General features: G+C 43.3%; 1 protein-coding gene across 2 annotated transcripts in view; it reads right to left on the bottom strand.

Moving 5' to 3' along the window:
- The window catches only part of cdh24b (cadherin 24, type 2b), a 115408-nt gene that overhangs the window by 22521 nt on the left and 72492 nt on the right, over window positions 1-20395 (bottom strand). For both annotated transcript variants that reach the window (XM_085378763.1, XM_085378765.1), the window contains exon 5: window positions 9030-9211. In XM_085378763.1, the coding sequence (XP_085234889.1) occupies window positions 9030-9211 (182 nt within the window). The remainder of the gene's footprint in view (window positions 1-9029; window positions 9212-20395) is intronic.

Below are 20395 nucleotides of genomic sequence, written 5' to 3'. Positions count from 1 at the left end.
AATTCTGGTCTATTTCAAGCCAAAGAAAGCTCATATTTAAAATGGTTTTCCTGAAATTTGACAGAGCATTTTTGCTGTGGATTGCTGACATTAGCTACATAAGCAGCGTAGCCACCAACTGATTGCATGTCACTTGCACAAACCCCAGGCGTCTTCCTTACGCGCCGAATAAGAAAGCAGTAACGCTGACTTCATTTACCCTTGGCTCACCACCTTCACTGAAGGCTGAGACTGTGATTTAGAGCAGCTTGAACTCTTAGCTTAACATTAATTTAAGAAGGCTGTTGCAGAGGTAGTGGAGACCAAAAGAAGAGGAGATGGGGCTGAGTGATACACTGTAACAAATTTCCCTGTAAAATTACAGTAAAGTACTGTCAGCCAGATTAGCTAGCATGAAACTGTGATTATACAGTGGACCTACAGCAATCTAGAGAGTTTCTTACTGCAAAAAAAATCTTATAGTGCAGTGCTGGATAGAATATGAGCATTACAGCATAATACTGTCAGCCGTTTGGTTGCCATTATACTGTTGTTTTAGTGAGCTTAATGTAAAAGTAAAATACTGTACATCTAAGGCTGAACCAGGTCTTAATCTTCATATTCTGGTCCATGAATTCAGTTTCTTACCTTTCTTGAACCGCTGACAAGATATCACATTTTGTCACGATCCCCCTGCAGCTTGTACTTCACGGTAATGGCAATCTTGCTGCATTTAACAATTTCACTGTATGCTAAATGAGGTAGTGGGACTTCACACAATGTGAATTTTCTCAATAAGGTATGGGCAGACTGCAGTAACAGAGGGAAAATCAAGTCTGACTTGATGAAGAGAAAGAAAAAATACTACTTGCACATTGCAATCCATCCATTCCTCCATCGGTCATCAGTCTTTTGGAAGGCCAGCACAGAGAGACAGACAACCATTCACACTCACATTCACACCTACTGGCTGGTAATCTAATATGCATGTCTTTAGACTGTGGGAGCAAGTCCATGCAAGCACAGGAAGAACATCCCCACACAGACGGCACCAGCCTTCAGGTGGTTCGGACCAGGAATCATCTTGTTATGATGAGGTGCTAAACCACTGTTATTAATACTTTCTTCCTTAAAAGTGTCAACATTTAAAGCGGGGATGTCAAACTCATATTTGTGGTCATTAGAGGTTAAATCCCCGATATATCCTAATATTAGAGAAAAAAGTGCAATGTAAAAAATAAAAATTTCTATAGCAGATAATAAAGTAATACTCTTTCTGTCATTTAATTGTTTATCTATTACTTACTTAGATGTAGTATGAATGTTTTAAGGAGGTCTTTATCAGTAAAAAAAAAAAAAAGCTTAAAAAACAAATGAAAATACAGTTACAAGTCCAAAATTTGTGCCCTTAACATTTTCCAAAGCCATCCCATGGGCCATACTGGAGTGTTTTCAGGGTCAATTCTGGCCCCCGAGCCTTATGTTGTTTAATTCTACTTCCTGCCTGCACCTTTGAGAGCTGCTTACTGCATGAAATACAGAATTTAAAAAAAGAAAAGGTTTGGATACCTTTGAAATAATGCCATAAAGTTGCCTTTTCTTACAGAATGCAAACCAAATGAATATTTAATGTGACCACCCTTTGCCCTGAGAAAAGCACCGGTCCTCTGGATGCCCATGCACAGGTTTTGCTTGGCAGGTAGGCTGTTGGAAGCATGTCAGAGAAGGTGCCACAGTTCTCCTGTGACCTTAGGCTTTCTCGGTGTCTTCCGTCTCTTCATGTAATCCTAGACAGACTCCATAATGTTGACACCAGGGCTGCGGGCTCTACCATCTGTTCTTGTCACTGTAGATAGTTCTTTATGACTCTGGCTGCATGTTTGGGGTTGTTGCACTGCTGCAGAATGAATTTAGGACCAATCAAATGCCTTTTTTTCCCCAGTAGATTTCCTTCATTTTATATCACTGAAAATTGACGAATCTCTCCGTCCTACACTGTTTAAATAAAACAAGCAGTTTCAAAACTCAATACTAGGCTTGATTTCCTGACCTTTACAGATATTCACCCAGAAAAGTCAACAAACTGAAAATAATCATTAAATCAGCATCACACACATACATACTTTCTCACTCCTAGTTAGCACTCCCCTCTGCTTCCCCGCCCACACGCTCTACAAGTGTAACCTCGTGTCCTGTGATGCAGCGCTCCAATGGTCTGTTTTGAAATTCAAATTCTATACCTTTTAAAATTTGCTTCACAGTTAGCAGAAATTAATTAGCTAACCTGCATGCAAGACTGGCAATACATAATACATCTCTCCTCAAAGAGGCCGAGCCATAGGCCTGCACGCTTGACTGAGAAAGTGCGCGGTAGTGTGCACGCGCACATTGAGCGTACTGTACAATAACTGCACATTAATGGGCGGCTGAGGCTTCTAATCCCTGAGGAGGTGATTCTCCCTGCCTTCACCGTAGTAGATGTTAAATAAAAAAAGGTTATGGAAGCCTGTGTGATTCAGCACCCCGCTGTCCTTGGCAGATTGAGTTCCTTTTTGATTTTGTGCATTCTAAATCAAGATCATACATCACATTTGTCTGATGACAAACTCAGCTTTGGACATTTCTGCCAACAAGCACTACTGCAGAGTTGAGAGAACAAAGACTCTCCTAAATCTCCCTTTTGACTTTGTTCTTCCTCTGCTGCCTCCCCATCCCTCTGTCACTTGTCTCGTCTTCTGTCTTATTTCACTCTCAGAGGTCTCGTGTCTTCCCTTTTTCAATTTTTTCTTTTTGTTAAGAAAACTTACAAGCAATACACTGGTCTCTCTTCTTCTTTTCTTTTCCTCCATCTCTCTTTCCCTCTCTCTCTCTTTCCCTGTGAGGAGATTAACACAATCTCTCCTCCGCGTGAGAAAACAAACACAGATAATCCTGGGCACGCTGCTGGCGTGTGACCGAGGATTAGCCAGCCGTTTTAAGTGAGAGCATATGGAAATAATAACTGCAAACTGACACACGCGTGAGCTTGCTTGTCCCCCAGGTAAGGAGGAAATGAAAAGCGCGCAAATAGCAGGCTTACACAGCTCACAGCACCCCCCCGTAAACATACCTCAAAAGGAACCTCCTGAATTGGGATGCCGCCAGATTCTTCTTAATGATGTTGTGACATGTTTAGTGTTGCGTCAAGTGATCCCACTTTGTTATACAGATGCTGCTTAATTCAGTATATGTGTAATGAGGTATTTTGAAAACGGGCTATTATGTTATGTTTGTGTTCAGAGTCTCTGGTTTTTTAATGTGTGACCTCAGCTTGCCAGACACACTAGACCCTTTATCACCTGTCTGATTTGCATGTAAAGCACCTCTGCCTATTAGCTGAGTCTTTCTCTTTTCTACTTCTTGCTCCAGTTAATTTCATTCTGATTAGTGGATTGAAAATTCAAGGAAGCTTTAACCAGCAGGCGACCCCCCCGTGAATGTTATCTGCTAGCCATTAGGGGGCACTGCTGCAGAGCAATGTCAAGCAATTCCTAATTCTGAAATTACCTGCTCCTTAGTCTGTGGCCTCACTCGCATGCTGTATCAAAAATCTATTAGCAGGAATGTGTACGTTCATTAGAATCGATGCGTGCGTAAATAGCTGCAGCAAAGCAGCGCTGACCAGCCAGGGAGCAGAGAGGAATAGAATACAGACTATAGAAGAAGAGGAAACTGGAAAGAGGAAATTAGTTTCAAAAAGAGTGAATGGGTTGTTGATGTGTGTATTAGCCTGTGCCTGTTTGCGTCTGGAAATGTGTGTTTCCATGTGTGAATGCAAATGAGGCAGACCTAGGCTGAGTCAGAGCCACAAACAGCACACACTGTCTGACATGGCCTCCAGACACAAAACAGAGCGAGGACGAGGTGAGGGAGCAAGGCAGATATTGGGTGGGGGAGGGCGTGTGTGTGTGTTTGCATGTGAGCTTGTGTGTCTCCCGTGCACTGCATTTTCTTTGGACATGTATGGAGATCAGACGGGGAGAGTAACAAGATGCAGAAAGAGGGGGGGGGGGGGGCTGATGATGATGGGAGGAGGAAGAGGAGAGGGGCGACGGGAAGAGTGGAAATAGAGGAGGAGGGAAATCTTTTTATTGCTAGGGGGTGTCTCTGTGGGACTGACAGTAAATAAGCGATGATAAGCAGCTTCAGTCGTCACCCAGACTTACAGGCTGTTAATGACCCAGCTTTCTATGGCGTGTCCCCGCCTAACCCTCGCCCTTTCACAGGGATGTTCTCCTCCTCTCTATTCAAAGGGGCGCCATCCAGAGTCTGATTCTTTGTCCGCGTCCTTCGTTTATGCTCTCTCTCTCTCTCTCTGTCTTATTTTACACACCCCAAATCTCTTCTCCCGTCTCTTTTGACCCCGTTTCCTTCTAATCTGCTGTTAACCCTCCTGCCGCTCCGACCCACCTACCATCATTCTGAGGTAAAGACGCAGCCCTCCCCACCCTCAGATAAGCGATCATTTCTCTGTGTAGCTCTTTTTCTTCAATCTCCAAAGTTTAAACAGGGAGCTGCGAGGTCAAGTGTGTAATATTGATGCGTGCCTGTATATCTATATATATGTGTGTGGTTTATTGGTGCTTGTGCAGATGTGCGTGTTCGTTTCTCCGTATCTCTGCCTGTGAGAGAATGCACGCCGTAGATCAGCGGTTAAAGAGATTCAGCCCACAGCAGCGAGATGACCAGCGAGGTCAAGGCCGGCTCTGTGGCAACACAAATTGTTCCACTTGGAAATCCTTCCTTCTCCGGAGGCGCACAGATCATCTCACTCCTCTGTTTAAATTCTTCACACTGTGAAAGCCTTATGACTCTGGGAAACGGACAGCAGGGCATATGAGTCATTATTAACGCAACCCAAACATACGCACGCTTGAAAACACACACACACACACACACACATTTTGTTTTATTTATTTTTGTTTGTTTCATGAAGTATAAACTGAGGGGGAGCTTAGCGCTAATTTTATGCTTTGTTTGTTTAATTCTATTAATCGTAGCCAATCATACATGATTTCCATTAGTTATGCATGAATTCCCTGAAAGGCTAAATCCTTTTAACCTACTGAAGTCAGATTATTTTAAATTCACATACAGTTTGTGTAACACACCCACCTTTACCCCCCACCTAAATCCCAATACTGCTGGGGCTACAGCTTGTTGTAAATACTCAGGAAATTGTGCCTTGCAGCATCTGTAAATATTCAATATATGTTCCACTTTGTAAGCATTCAGAATTGATCCACATGTAACCTGTGATTATCCAGTTTTATTTAACTGGAACAGCAAGCCTGCTCTAATCTATTCTAATCTATTTCTCTGGTGCCTTTGCAGAGAGAGTAAAGCAGCGCAGAGGAGGCCATGTTGAAATATTAATTGTACTTTTTTTGCCTTGCGTCTGTGGCTGAATCCAGCGCAGCTAATGCTGGAGGTGGGAGGTCTTTAGTGTAATTGTTTACATGTGATTTTCACCATTCACCACATGCTGATGCTCACCTATTCTCCCCAACTCTTCTTCAGTCTGTCTTATTGTCGCCATGCTGTCTCCCCCTCTCCTAATAACTGTACCTCTCTTTTTTATTATTTATTTTTTTCAGCTTTTTTTGTCTGCTTGTCTCTCCGGATGGGTATTTCTAACCTCCTGTGCTTCGCAGCCTATAGCTGAGCTAATTTCTCCATGGCTGTCACTGTGTCTCTCTCCCTGTCTCTTTGCGCATCTCTCTCGGTCGCTTCTTACTCTAACCCCCTTGTTATACCGCACTCTCTGCTGTCACCGCCTCGCAGGACCTCAATTTAACATTCCTCCTTCAGCTCTCCCATCGTTTCTTTCCTTCTTCACCCGCACTCTTTCGCCTTGTTCCCAGGTCCTTGGCTTAGATTTCTTTCTCTTGCACCTCTCACCGTATCCAGTCCTTGCTCTACCTCGGCGCGTCTCTTCAAAGGAACTTGGAAATCCTGCTCTACACGCCACCTCTGGGTGCGGATTGTTTTTAACGAATCCTGCAAACCCAAGGCTGAGAACTGACACAATGATAAATTCACAGAAATTTCAAGTGTTTACATGCGCATGCACACCTGCATGGCTTCCAGTACACCAACCAAAGCATTTGTGCAGTCAGGCACTCACCAGCAAAAATAAAAACAACATCAATTTTTGAATACAAATAGCTTTTTTTTCTGTTTTGTTGTTGTTTTTTCTGCAGATTTAGCCAGATTTCAGTTTGCATTTCCCAAAAACGACGTGAAAAGGTTTCAGAAGCTTCGTGTGCATTTGCAAAGATTTTTCATGGAATTTAATGGCACAAAGTGTGCAGACTTTTACATCCAGTTATCTAAAATATAAAAATTCTAATTTACTCCCAGCAAATACAAACCAAGCTCCCATAAGGGAACTTCCCAAAGGGATACAGTGGAATAACTGGCCAAGTATTATGAGCCCACTCTCACGCATCCTCCAATATCCTCGAGAGGATTAAAAGTTGGTTCAGCAATTCACGACCAGAAAGAAAACCGCATTGTCCAGCTAAAAGATGGATTCTCCTCTCCAGCACTCTGGCATAGAACTCACCAGGTTGGCTGAGGAGTGTGACAAATTTTGAAGAAATAGCTTTAGCGCTACCATAAAGTCAAACATGCTACAACCAAACAAAAACCTCATCCTGGTGACGGGGGTTCTCACAGACCCCAGAGGCAAAATGTCTGTCACATCTTAGAAATGCTTTGATCTATTGCTCCAGTTTGTCACTATTTGGCCAATCAGTTTGTGACTCATTGTTTCCTGCTATCTGCTGTGACTAGTGCTTTTTTAAACATTCAAATGTACTGGGGTCCTGGGGGATCGCAGTCAAAAGCACCCATTTCTGCCTATGCAGTTTTAATAGATGGAACTAATTGAGCCCTATTTAGTGTAGAAGTGCTCTGTCAGTCATTCTGAAAGAGAGACACACAGACAGTCTGAGCATACAATGAGCCATAGCATGTACTATAGCTGCCTGTATATGGCATTTGTTTTGCATTATGTACAATTAAAAAGAGCATTGCTGTTTGTATTATTATTAGTAGTAATTTAATTTCTTTACTAAATAGTAAACTACTGAGATCATCTTCTGCGTACCTTGGTTATTTGAGTTACTGATGCCTTCCTATCAGCTTGAAGCAGTCTGGCCATTCGCCTCTGGCCTCTCTCTCACTGGATCAGCAGTTACTCAGACACGCTGATATATCAGCAGAAGTGAGCTGTTTGTTGATATATCTGTGTCAGCCTTTTTAATGGACAGTAAATAAAAATTTTAAGACAGATGGGAGAAACACCCTTCAACCATGTGGTAGTGTTGATGTTGAATAGTGCCAGAGGGAACTGCAACCGTCCCAGTTGCCAATACATGCTTGGAAATCCATAAACACAGGACAATAAAAAGTATATTTTTAAAATGCATATGGCAAGTTGCTGTATCCTGTGCCTTGTATCCTCATACGGATACACTAAAGGGATATATCCATCTGCAGCCTGCATTAAAAAAAAACATCTGGGAAGGATTCTTGCTGGGGTTAAAAAGGAGACTGTATATAAAGAATAGATGTAACAACTGCAACCTCTCATTTTAAAGCCTCAACTTGAGCATTTTTGGCTGTTGCAATCCCATTTTTATTAAAGCAGACATGAACCATGAATCCCTGAGTGAGAGATGGTTCTGACTGATAAACCAAAGACAGCATGTTCATACAGTGATGTCTAGACAATCACAAGCTAACCATCCGCTAAGGCAAACCCTGCTTTATTATCTAATTTATTCTGTAAATAAGACCATCATTTACAAAAATGAACACCAGCATCAACTTAAGTTGATGAATGGCGTCTATGTAGACAACTGGGTTCCTTTTTGTTAATAAAATAAAATATCTCTTTTTTCAAATGTATCTGTGGCATCGCTGTGGCTTAATTTCATGTAACCAATCAAAAATCAGATGTGGTAGGATTCACGCTGGTTACACGACTCATCACCCTGATAACCAAGAAAATGAAGGAGAGGCTTGTGCTGTGATATGCAGTTAATACAGCTATTTTAACACAAACCATGATTTTTTATAGTATATCACAATATACATCCATCCATTCTCTTCCGATTATCCAGTTTTAGGGTCGGCGGTGGGCTGGAGCACATCCCAGCTGTCACAGGGCAAGATATTTAAATGACATCCATATAGACTGCATTTGCATGGCTAATGATCTGTTCTATCATTTGTGCATGATAGCATTTTTCCAACTGAACTCAAAATAGAAAGCCAGAGCCTTATTGATTCTCTTGTACATGCAAATGCTCTGCAATTCATGCAAGGATGTGCTAAAAGGCCGGAGACAAACCGCTGCAAACTCTGCCACTGCAAGCATTTGCATTTGGATGTGTCACGCTTTGGATTGAGTTTTGCGGAGATATTTCATTATGTTTGCTTTAAACAGATGGACGTGCTGATAAAAAGAGGCTGATTCGCAGTGAGTGGAATCAAGCTGGAGATTCATTTGTCAAAAAACCCAACAATACACTCTTCCTCGACGGGAGACAAATAAGGAAAACAGGTAAGAAGAATGCAGCTCAGCTGTATTAAAGTCCTCGCTGAAAGGGCTGTTCAGTGATGAATTGTGTGAGTTTATATAGCATTATTGTTTAGTTCCAGGTAATTCCAGGTTAATAGGCTTAGGCAGCATGTTGTTAGCTGTGCTTCGACTCATAGGCAAAACAAAACTGTTCTCCACAGACCGGCCTACACTACCCGTGTCATCGTCTGTCCTCCCCCTCATCATCTGTTTCCTGTCTCCTTTGCTGCCTTTTACCTTTACAAAATGACTCCATATGTGCGCTCTTTTACTGCTCATTCTTCTAGCTCTGGTTTTCTCCTCCTCAGCCACTATCTGTGGTAACCTTTACGAAACCCTTCCCTCCTCTCCTGCCCACTCTTTCATCAATATCTCCCTCCATCTGTCCACCCCTCATTCTCTGTCATCCTTCATTCACCTTGTTGAGCGTGATGACCGCCTCTTGGTTCAGTCCGGTGATATTGAACGTGTCCCCGCTCTCCCCCTCCAGGATGATATATTCCAGCTTGGCGTTCTCACCCAGGTCAGCGTCCATTGCGGAGATGCGTCCTATCTCAGCGCCCGGGATGGCCAGCTCGGAAACGGAGAAGGACCACATACCTGGGGAGAGACACGCAACGGCACATATTAGAGGAGCACTGTCATTTCATTAGTTCTGATACGCTTCATTAGTCAGTTAAACATTTAATTTTGTCTTTTGAAGTGTATTCAAATTGCTGTTCCCCACCTGCGCTGAGCCAATATTTACAACATTTTGCTGCGATAAGGCAGCGTTTAAATTAAAAGAAGTGAGAGAATGAAGGAGAGAGATAAAAGCAGAGTGTGCATTTGAGCGCTCCGCACAGATATTATTAAAAGACAGGTAGAATATGGCCAGAAAACCTACTGTTAAAAAAAAACTAAATTAAAAGAGCCTAAGATTTAAAAAAACAGAAGGGTTTAAGGAGATAAAGAAAAAGAAAAGATTAAGAGACGGTTAAGAGAAGCTGCTCTGGCTCTCTGAGTTGTCCATTCATTCCTTCTGCTGAGACATATTAATCAAGATAACAGGCTCGTTCATGTGTGCTGGTTTATGTTTAGCTGTCAGCCCATTAAAGCAGTACATTATCAGTCCTTTTGCTGGCTTTGCAGTTTACATAATATGTTCCTCTTCTCATCCATCGGGCACACCTACCGGTATGTGATAAAAGCATGGAGGACCCAAAAAACTGATATTTCTATAGAAAAAGCAGACGCACATGCACTTAAATTCAAATAGCACCTTTGTCCTAGCACGCACACAGTGGCCACCGACAAGAATAAGTGAGGTAGGGGAGATAGAAAGTGAGTGAAGGGAAAAGTTAAGATATCACCATTTGGCACACAACAGAGCTGTTATCAGCTCAGCTAAAGCTAAAGGAATCAGATAGACCTGTAAATGTGAGCGAGAACAACATCACACAAACACACCGGCTGACGGAATAAAAGATAGCCCACCCCTGACAAGTGTCTGGTCCCACAACACGCAATCTGAAGAATTCGGCAAATTTGACAACATCACAGTGAGACAAACTTGTGAGGTTATGTGACTTTGTGGATCGGGATTACAGACATCAAAGTCTTTTATCCATGGAAACCAACGTTATTTCTCACCGTGTTTGTTGTCTTACCAAGTCTCTTAATATCAAATCTGTAATGTGGGCTTCCGTACTAGTAATTGTAGTACTCTCCCTCCAACAAGTCCTCCAAGTTAAAGTCAGATAAAACAGGCTTGTGAAACCTCAACAACAAAGCTTCTCTGAGATAAGTTGATGCAAATATAACAAGGTTTAAGTTGGTTTTATAACAACAGCAACAACAACAAACTTTATTCATATAGCACATTTAAAACCAATGGTGTACCAAAGTGCTTAATAATAATGATGGATTGGATTTATATAGCGCTTTTCAAGGCACCCAAAGCGCTTTACAATGCCACTATTCATTCACTCTCACATTCACACACTGGTGGAGGCAGCTACCGTTGTAGCCACAGCTGCCCTGGGGCAGACTGACAGAAGCGAGGCTGCCATATCGCGCCATCGTCCCCTCTGGCCAACACCAGTAGGCGGTAGGGTAAAGTGTCTTGCCCAAGGACACAACAACCAGGACAGAGAGCCCAGGGATCGAACCGGCGACCTTCCGGTTACAGATACGCTTCCCAACCCCCTGAGCCACGGTCGCCCCGTAGCCACAGTCGCCCCTTAACATGTAAGAGGGTAAGATGAAGTAAGAGGGAAGGCTGAGGGCTACGGCAAGGTACCAAAACATGCTAGCAGGTTAGATGGCATTAAAAAACAAAAGCAAAAGAAATGCATATAAAAGCATAAAAGAGCAATAAGTGTAAGGGATAAAACAGTCAAAAATTTTAAAATGATTAAAAATAATTAAGAATAAACCAAAGATAAGAATAAGCATTAAGCTAACTAACAAGCAAGCTTTAACTGGTAGAAAAGGCGAGGCTAAATAAGTGGGTTTTTAACCGCGATTTGAAGGATTGAATGGAATCGGACTTGCGTATAGCGATGGGGAGGTTATTCCATAGATCGGGTGCAGCCAAGGCAAACGTGCGGTCACCTCTAGTCTTCAGCCGGGGTCTCGGCAGTACCAAGAGTGACTGGGAAGATGATCTTAGTGCTCTAGTAGGGGTGTATAATCTAAGTAGCTCAATGAGGTAGCTTGGCGCTATATTGTTAATAATTCAGAAGGTGAGCAGCAGGATTTTGAATTGAATGCGATACTTAACGGGAAGCCAATGCAGATCAGCAAGGACAGGGGTAATAGAGACACGCCGCTCAGTAAGGAGACGAGCAGCTGCATTCATTATCAATCCTAAGACACTCTTAAAATATTTAATTTTATATATATATATATATATATATATATATATATATATATATATATATATATATATATACCATCAAGTGCGGGATCTACCAAGGAGATGCTCTGTCCCCACTGCTGTTCTGCATAGGCCTGAACCCCCTCAGTGAGATCATTAACAAGACTGGCTACGGATACCGACTACGGAACGGAGCAGTTGTCAGCCACCTCCTGTACATGGATGACATCAAGCTGTATGCCAAGAGTGAACGAGACATCGATTCACTGATCCACACTACCAGGCTATACAGCAATGACATTGGAATGTCGTTCGGACTGGAGAAGTGTAGTCGGATGGTATCAAAGAGAGGGAAGGTAGTCAGAACTGAGGGGATTGAACTACCAGAAGGCAACATTGCAGACATAGAGGACAGTTACAAGTACCTGGGGATCCCGCAGGCAAATGGGAACCATGAAGAGGCCGCTAGAAAAGCTGCAACCACCAAGTACCTGCAGAGGGTCAGGCAAGTCCTGAGGAGTCAGCTGAATGGTAAGAACAAGATCCGGGCCATCAACACGTACGCCCTGCCCGTGATCAGGTACCCTGCTGGGGTAATAGGCTGGCCAAAGGAGGAGATAGAAGCCACTGACATAAAGACAAGAAAGCTCCTTACCATGCATGGAGGGTTTCACCCCAAGTCCAGCACCCTGAGGCTGTACGCTAAGCGGAAGGAAGGGGGCCGAGGACTGGTGAGTGTCAGCACCACAGTCCAGGATGAGACAACGAACATCCAAGAATACATTGGGAAGATGGCCCCAACTGACCGAGTGCTCAGTGAATACCTCAGGCAGCAGAAACCCAAGAAAGAGGAGGGAAACGAGGAACCATCATGGAAGGACAGGCCCCTGCACGGTATGTACCACCGGCAGATAGAGGAGGTGGCTGATATCCAGAAATCCTACCAGTGGCTGGACAAAGCTGGACTGAAAGACAGCACAGAGGCACTAATCATGGCAGCACAAGAACAAGCTCTGAGTACAAGATCCATAGAGGCTGGGGTCTATCACACCAGGCAAGACCCCAGGTGCAGGCTGTGTAAAGATGCCCCAGAGACAATCCAGCACATAACAGCAGGGTGCAAGATGCTAGCAGGCAAGGCATACATGGAACGCCATAACCAAGTGGCCGGCATAGTGTACAGGAACATCTGTGCCGAGTATAACCTGGAAGTCCCGAGGTCAAAATGGGAGATGCCCCCAAGGGTGGTGAAGAATGACCGAGCTAAGATCCTGTGGGACTTCCAGATACAGACGGACAAAATGGTGGTGGCTAACCAACCGGACATAGTGGTGGTAGACAAACAGAAGAAGACGGCCGTAGTGATCGATGTAGCGGTTCCCAATGACAGCAATATCAGGAAGAAGGAACACGAGAAGCTGGAGAAATACCAAGGGCTCAGAGAAGAGCTCGAGAGGATGTGGAGGGTGAAGGTAATGGTGGTCCCCGTGGTAATCGGAGCACTAGGTGCGGTGACTCCCAAGCTAGGCGAGTGGCTCCAGCAGATCCCGGGAACAACATCGGAGATCTCTGTCCAGAAGAGCGCAGTCCTGGGAACAGCTAAGATACTGCGCAGGACCCTCAAGCTCCCAGGCCTCTGGTAGAGGACCCGAGCTTGAAGGATAAACCGCCCGCAGGGGCGTGCTGGGTGTTTTATATATATATTACTTGTTCAGTTATTCAGGTTTTCCCAAGGCAATTTCAAGACACTGTTACAGAAACAGCAATCTTAAATCTGAAGGTACACTGTGTTTTCAGAACATTTCAGTTAACACCATGATGTTGCTAATTTAATAACAGATTAACATTGTCATTTTTGAAGAAACTAGTTTTGGCAGGAGATGATATGACAAATGCTACTGAAACAGCAGACAGATGCATTATGTGCTGCATGTGCGGCCTCTAAATGTTTGCTTTACTTTTCTTCTGTAAAGATATCGTAGAGCTATTCTCACATCAACTGTTCTCACAGTACAAACCAATTTGAACTAATGGTATCAAGCTGAGAGAACATTTATTCAAGACTTCGCACAAGTTTTTTGCAAAATGCAGAGATTTCCATCCAGTGTTCATGCTTTGTTAGTTCTTAGTCGCCCTCAGAATGCTTCTATTCTTCCAGCATTGGGATTTACTGCCCATGGAAGAAGAGGTAGGGATGGCACAGGCATACCCTCAGAAAGACAACAAGAAACATCACAAGACACTCGTGGACCTGGAGCCCACAAGAATTTGTCACTGGCCTATGCTGCAAGGAGGGCAAAGGGCCCTGAGAGCTACATGAAACATGTAGCTTGTCACCTTTTTCAGGTAACACAAATCTTAAGACCTCCTGGGAGGCATTGAGAGGAAAACACATTCTTTCGCTGCCACAAGCCTGATTCAAGGATTCAAATTTTTGAGCAGCATTAGAAAAAAAATGATGCAATTCTTAAATTCTTAAAATGTTTTGAACTGCACATTGTTACAGAAGCACAGGATATTTTTATTCCTATATGTATCCTGTATCTGAGTAACTGATGCATGAGAAGGATAGCTAATTTGTCCTTCCGTGGGCTTTACAGTAGGTAAAAAAAACCAATTCATCACAAATAGTTCTCATTTTCTTTACTTGTATTTTATTTTTCATGGGTTTATGATTATCACCTCGGGGTACACCACAGGCTGGGTCTTGATGGTGCTTTGATAAGGTTTACACCCTCAAATGTTTTGGAAGGGCTGAGCAAAGCCACAGGCTGAAGCATTTCTGTCTCGCTGTGCCGCTATGAAACATTAAAAGCAATAAATAGTTAATTGCGAGTGCTTATGGTTTCATTCAACTATAAGCACGGCGGTTAGCACACGTCACACTTTTTTTAAGTATAATTTTTTCACTTCATTCAAGCACATTTTCATTTACTGACCCTTTTGAATTTGAACATTTGCAAGAGAAAGCACATTTTTAAGAGAGCTGTCATGTAGCTGTGGCTGCATCATGTATGTAAGCTCCTTGGCTCTGACTACTAACTTTCGTTGCCTTTGTTGTGGTGCAACTGGTGCATTTGTCTAGATTATGTTTTCTTTTCTTTTTAACTTAGTTAGGCCCCCAGTCACACAGACATAGGGATAAGTTGGAAACCACCTGGCAACAACTGGTTGTCAAGGAAAAATGAGTATCCCCTTGCTTGTTAGTCAGGGGTTGCAAGAGGTTGCTTGCTGTCACTAGGTGAAACTAGCCATTGTGACATATGCGGTGCTGCACTGAGAGCCTCCTATGGCTGCTAGCATAGCCTCAGTTGTGCCTGTTTTTTAAGGAACACACAAACTTGTCTGCAAGCACGTGGCAACTATTTGCCAAGTGGTAGTGAAACTGTCAAGAGTGGGATGGAAAACCACACACCACTCATCTACAAAGTAAAAGCTGTGTCCTTTAAAACATGTTAGTGGTAAGGCACAACTTTTACTTTGAAGGTGAACATTCCCCATCTCCAGTTTGTGTTGCATTTTTTTTTTTGAGTGGTTATTTAGTGAGTGTTTGCAGACAAGTCAGTTTTTTCTATGCAAACCACAGGCAACTATGCGCAGTACTGCCAATTTTGGTACTGATCCGATACCAAGTAAATAGAGGTCCAGTATACAGACACCAATTACATTACATAGGTAGCATATAATTGGAAATCAGTGTGTCATCATTTATAAGAAACATGAAAATCAATATAAGTTTGCATATTCTGAACACATTTTAATGACCGCTAAATCACTGTGATTTTACTTTTGACAATAATTAGTTAACACAATAAAAAAGGACCAGTTTTTCTTGTGTTTTGAAACTGTGTGTGTTCTTGAAGCCCCGGACTATAACTGTACCTATCTCTAAAGCACTTTTAAGTGCTATGAGATATTAAAAAATAGATGTGACGGTCGATACTATCTGTCAACACTGACATTTTTCATAGTGTATGTCTGTGGTGTATTTTCATCAAAAAACAAAACAGAAGACAGAAACAAAGTATTGATCCTATTGAGGTTGTATCAGTCCCACAACAGTACCAGCATTGGTATTAGTACTATCGATATTTCGATCAATCCACCCTCCTCTCAACCAACCAAGTTACAGTTACACTGAGGTTTTTGGTGCCCCACCCTCTTTATTATTCACTTCACCCAGAGCAACGAACACTGCATTATTTCCTTAGTGATTGAAGTTCGCAGGAAGTTATTCTTTCACTGTCATTGTGAAAAACACACAATAAAATTATTTGCTGTCCCAGTCAGTGCAAAGAAAGCAATCTAACTATTCTGGAAAAAATACAAATAAAAAGAATTACCTGTAAACGCAGTACAAACAGTACAAAAATATAAACAAATAGATATGTACAGCTATCTATCTGTGTGTGTGTGTGTGCGCGTGCTTGAACCATTACTAAATGCACAAGCTGAAGATTGTACAGGTTAGTGAAAAGGTGACATACCAATGTCATCTATTGTTTATTATGAATTATTGCAACAGCCCTGGGATATCTGCTGTTCTTCAGTCTGTTTGTTTTAGTGTTTGTTGTTCTGTACCACCTTCCTGAGGGCAACATCTGGAACAGGCGCCATGCTGGGTGGGATGCATCCTTCACATCACCTGTTCCAGCTGTCACCCTCAGGAACGCAGTAAGGGACTGCAAAAGCTCAAAACTGAGGCTGTAATTGTTGCTTTTTTTCTTTGTATTTGTGGTCCTTTGTATTTATTTAGGTCCACACTCAGAACATTATTACTGTTGCAACAACAATATAGGTAAAAAGTAAAAACTATCCAAATGCTTGTCCAGCAGTAATGCATGCAATATATTTTCATCACTTAAATGTGGATGATTTACTAAATAACTGAAGTTGTGTGGATTTATAACAGTTGGTTCATATACAAAATGCCTTTGACTAATTTCCTTTTTGTCTTGACGTTGCTCCCACTTCACTACTTTGTTGTCTGAAGGGACAGATGGAAACTCTTTTCTGCATAAAATGAACAGCGCTGCAAATTAGCAGTGACAGAACAAGAAGTCACCCTCTCTGTGTCATCTATCTGCGAGATAAGTTATTCAGGGCTGTTTCAGACTCAACTCAATCAGTCAGGGGAAATGTAACCTTAGATCACATATTAAAATATTTAAAGCTACAGATTCGGCAGGGGTAAAATAAAAAAATTAAATTAATGACCCTGTCATTTGACAAAGAGTTGTCAAATTAAGACTCAACATTGTAAAGCCACAGTAACACAGAGAGGAAAGAAATTCTCTAAAAACACAGCAGCCAAGATGGATTTGATGAGATTAGAGCAAACTCTTTCTTGATCAAGATGAAACCACAGTGAATCAAACACTTTCCCATTTTTCACTGAGCTGCCTTTCAAAGTAATATATTTTTTTCTTAGCTATGATCTCCACACCTACCTGGTTAGACCGTGTTAATTCCTTTTCACTGTCTGATTGGAATCCTGCACCTCGACGGCACTCGTTTAATATTAGCTTATTTGCGCAGTTCTTCTGCGCCCGCTGCTGTAATGGTCTGGGAGATTCTCAGTGGAGATTATATAACGGCACAAATGAAACAGCTTCACAGAAATTCAAAAGGAAGTTGGTTTTTTTTCATGGTTAAATAGTGGTTAGCTGTTAGCTAGCACCACAGACTTTTCTCTGCACACATAACAAGCAGTAAATGTGACAGACGCATTAAGCTCACTGCTGGCCTTATGGCTCTAAAGGGCCATGAACTGGCCCCATTGCCATATGCTGCTCTCCAAGCTGCTCTTTACCCACTTTTATACTTTCCTTCATTTACCTCCCGGTGAACAATTGCTTCCTCTGCCTCTCTCTCTCCATCTTCCAGAGTTTACTCAAGATTCTTTCAAGGAGTGCTTCACACAGCTGATATCTGTGATATACCTGATGTGATAGCTCTTTCCAATGTACTTACTATAATATATAGACTAACAGCTTTGTTATAGAAAAAATAAATAGTCGATTGATTTAAGATCAATTTAAAGTGCTAAAAAGAACTCCCAGTTACATGACCTCCCACAGTGTCTTAATACGCATCACTCTTTACATACCAGAATGTAACTATGTCTACATGACTACGCAGTCATTTTTCTCTCCCAAATTCCCTACATTATTTTATTTTGAAAATTAAATGGATCTTCATTGTCGAAAGCAATGAAGTGCAAACGATTCAAATCATGTAAAAGGAAACTTTTCTCGCAACTCCGTCTCATCAAAATGACATTTACACTCTGAATGGAAAGAGCAAACATGTTCTGAGAGGGGAAAACGCAGTTCTGCCCTTATTTTGTTTCATCAACATAACTGAGAGACACTGTTAATTAGTATTTCCGCCTCAAAAAGTCTCAAAATGCTGAAACATGTTTCTCTTTCATTTATTGCTTTTGTGTTGATTATATTTGTCACAGTTGCACAAACAGCCTGTTTAGGTTTAGGGAAAGATCGTTGTTGTGGTTTGTTACTGAAAAAGTCAACAGTGACATATGAAGCGTGAAACAGGGTGTTGTTTGATGTTCTGATAATGAGCATTTGATTAGCATATATATATATATATATATATATATATATATATAACACCCAGCACGCCCCTGCGGGCGGTTTATCCTTCAAGCTCGGGTCCTCTACCAGAGGCCTGGGAGCTTGAGGGTCCTGCGCAGTATCTTAGCTGTTCCCAGGACTGCGCTCTTCTGGACAGAGATCTCCGATGTTTTTCCCGGGATCTGCTGGAGCCACTCGCCTAGCTTGGGAGTCACCGCACCTAGTGCTCCGATTACCACGGGGACCACCGTTACCTTCACCCTCCACATCCTCTCGAGCTCTTCTCTGAGCCCTTGGTATTTCTCCAGCTTCTCGTGTTCCTTCTTCCTGATATTGCTGTCATTGGGAACCGCTACATCGATCACTACGGCCGTCTTCTTCTGTTTGTCTACCACCACTATGTCCGGTTGGTTAGCCACCACCATTTTGTCCGTCTGTATCTGGAAGTCCCACAGGATCTTAGCTCGGTCATTCTCCACCACCCTTGGGGGCATCTCCCATTTTGACCTCGGGACTTCTAGGTTATACTCGGCACAGATGTTCCTGTACACTATGCCGGCCACTTGGTTATGGCGTTCCATGTATGCCTTGCCTGCTAGCATCTTGCACCCTGCTGTTATGTGCTGGATTGTCTCTGGGGCATCTTTACACAGCCTGCACCTGGGGTCTTGCCTGGTGTGATAGACCCCAGCCTCTATGGATCTTGTACTCAGAGCTTGTTCTTGTGCTACCATGATTAGTGCCTCTGTGCTGTCTTTCAGTCCAGCTTTGTCCAGCCACTGGTAGGATTTCTGGATATCAGCCACCTCCTCTATCTGCCGGTGGTACATACCGTGCAGGGGCCTGTCCTTCCATGATGGTTCCTCGTCTCCCTCCTCTTTCTTGGGTTTCTGCTGCCTGAGGTATTCACTGAGCACTCGGTCAGTTGGGGCCATCTTCCCAATGTATTCTTGGATGTTCCTTGTCTCATCCTGGACTGTGGTGCTGACACTCACCAGTCCCCGGCCCCCTTCCTTCCGCTTAGCGTACAGCCTCAGGGTGCTGGACTTGGGGTGAAACCCTCCATGCATGGTAAGGAGCTTTCTTGTCTTTATGTCAGTGGCTTCTATCTCCTCCTTTGGCCAGCTTATTACCCCAGCAGGGTACCTGATCACAGGCAGGGCGTATGTGTTGATGGCCCGGATCTTGTTCTTACCATTCAGCTGACTCCTCAGGACTTGCCTGACCCTCTGCAGGTACTTGGTGGTTGCAGCCTTTCTAGCGGCCTCTTCATGGTTCCCATTTGCCTGCGGGATCCCCAGGTACTTGTAACTGTCCTCTATGTCTGCAATGTTGCCTTCTGGTAGTTCAATCCCCTCAGTTCTGACTACCTTCCCTCTCTTTGTTACCATCCGACTACACTTCTCCAGTCCGAACGACATTCCAATGTCATTGCTGTATAGCCTGGTAGTGTGGATCAGTGAATCGATGTCTCGTTCACTCTTGGCATACAGCTTGATGTCATCCATGTACAGGAGGTGGCTGACAACTGCTCCGTTCCGTAGTCGGTATCCGTAGCCAGTCTTGTTAATGATCTCACTGAGGGGGTTCAGGCCTATGCAGAACAGCAGTGGGGACAGAGCATCTCCTTGGTAGATCCCGCACTTGATGGTAACTTGTGCTATGGGCTTGGAGTTGGCCTCTAGTGTTGTACGCCACATCCCCATTGAGTTCCTGATGAAGGCTCTTAGGGTCCCATTGATCTTGTACAATTCTAGGCATTCCAGTATCCAGCTGTGGGGCATTGAGTCATAGGCCTTCTTGTAATCAATCCAGGCAGTGCACAGGTTGGTCAGTCTGGTCTTGCAGTCTCGGCTGATTGTTCTGTCTACCAGTAGCTGGTGTTTTGCACCTCTGGTATTCTTGCCAATTCCTTTCTGTGTCCCGCTCATGTATTGACCCATGTGCCTGTTCATCTTAGCCGATATGATGCCTGACAGGAGCTTCCATGTAGTACTGAGGCAGGTTATTGGTCGGTAGTTGGAGGGGACCGGTCCCTTCTTGGGGTCCTTGGGGATCAGGACCGTCCGGCCTTCAGTTAGCCATTCCGGGTGTCTTTCGTTAACTAGCAGCTGGTTCATTTGTGCTGCCAGACGCTCGTGGAGTGCAGTCAGCTTCTTCAGCCAGTAGGCGTGAACCATGTCGGGCCCTGGTGCTGTCCAACTCTTCATACTGGAGACCCTTTCTTGGATATCTGCCACTGTGATGGTTACTGGACCCTGTTCAGGGAGGTCGCTGTGGTCTGCCCTCAGATCCTCTAGCCACTGAGCATTGCCGTTATGGGTTGCA

The sequence above is a fragment of the Diplotaxodon limnothrissa genome, linkage group LG18 (assembly GCF_057381915.1).
Source record: "Diplotaxodon limnothrissa isolate DT_005_m linkage group LG18, D_limnothrissa_male_GT1.1, whole genome shotgun sequence".
Taxonomy (NCBI): domain Eukaryota; kingdom Metazoa; phylum Chordata; class Actinopteri; order Cichliformes; family Cichlidae; genus Diplotaxodon; species Diplotaxodon limnothrissa.
This window is presented reverse-complemented; position numbering and strand designations above follow the sequence as displayed.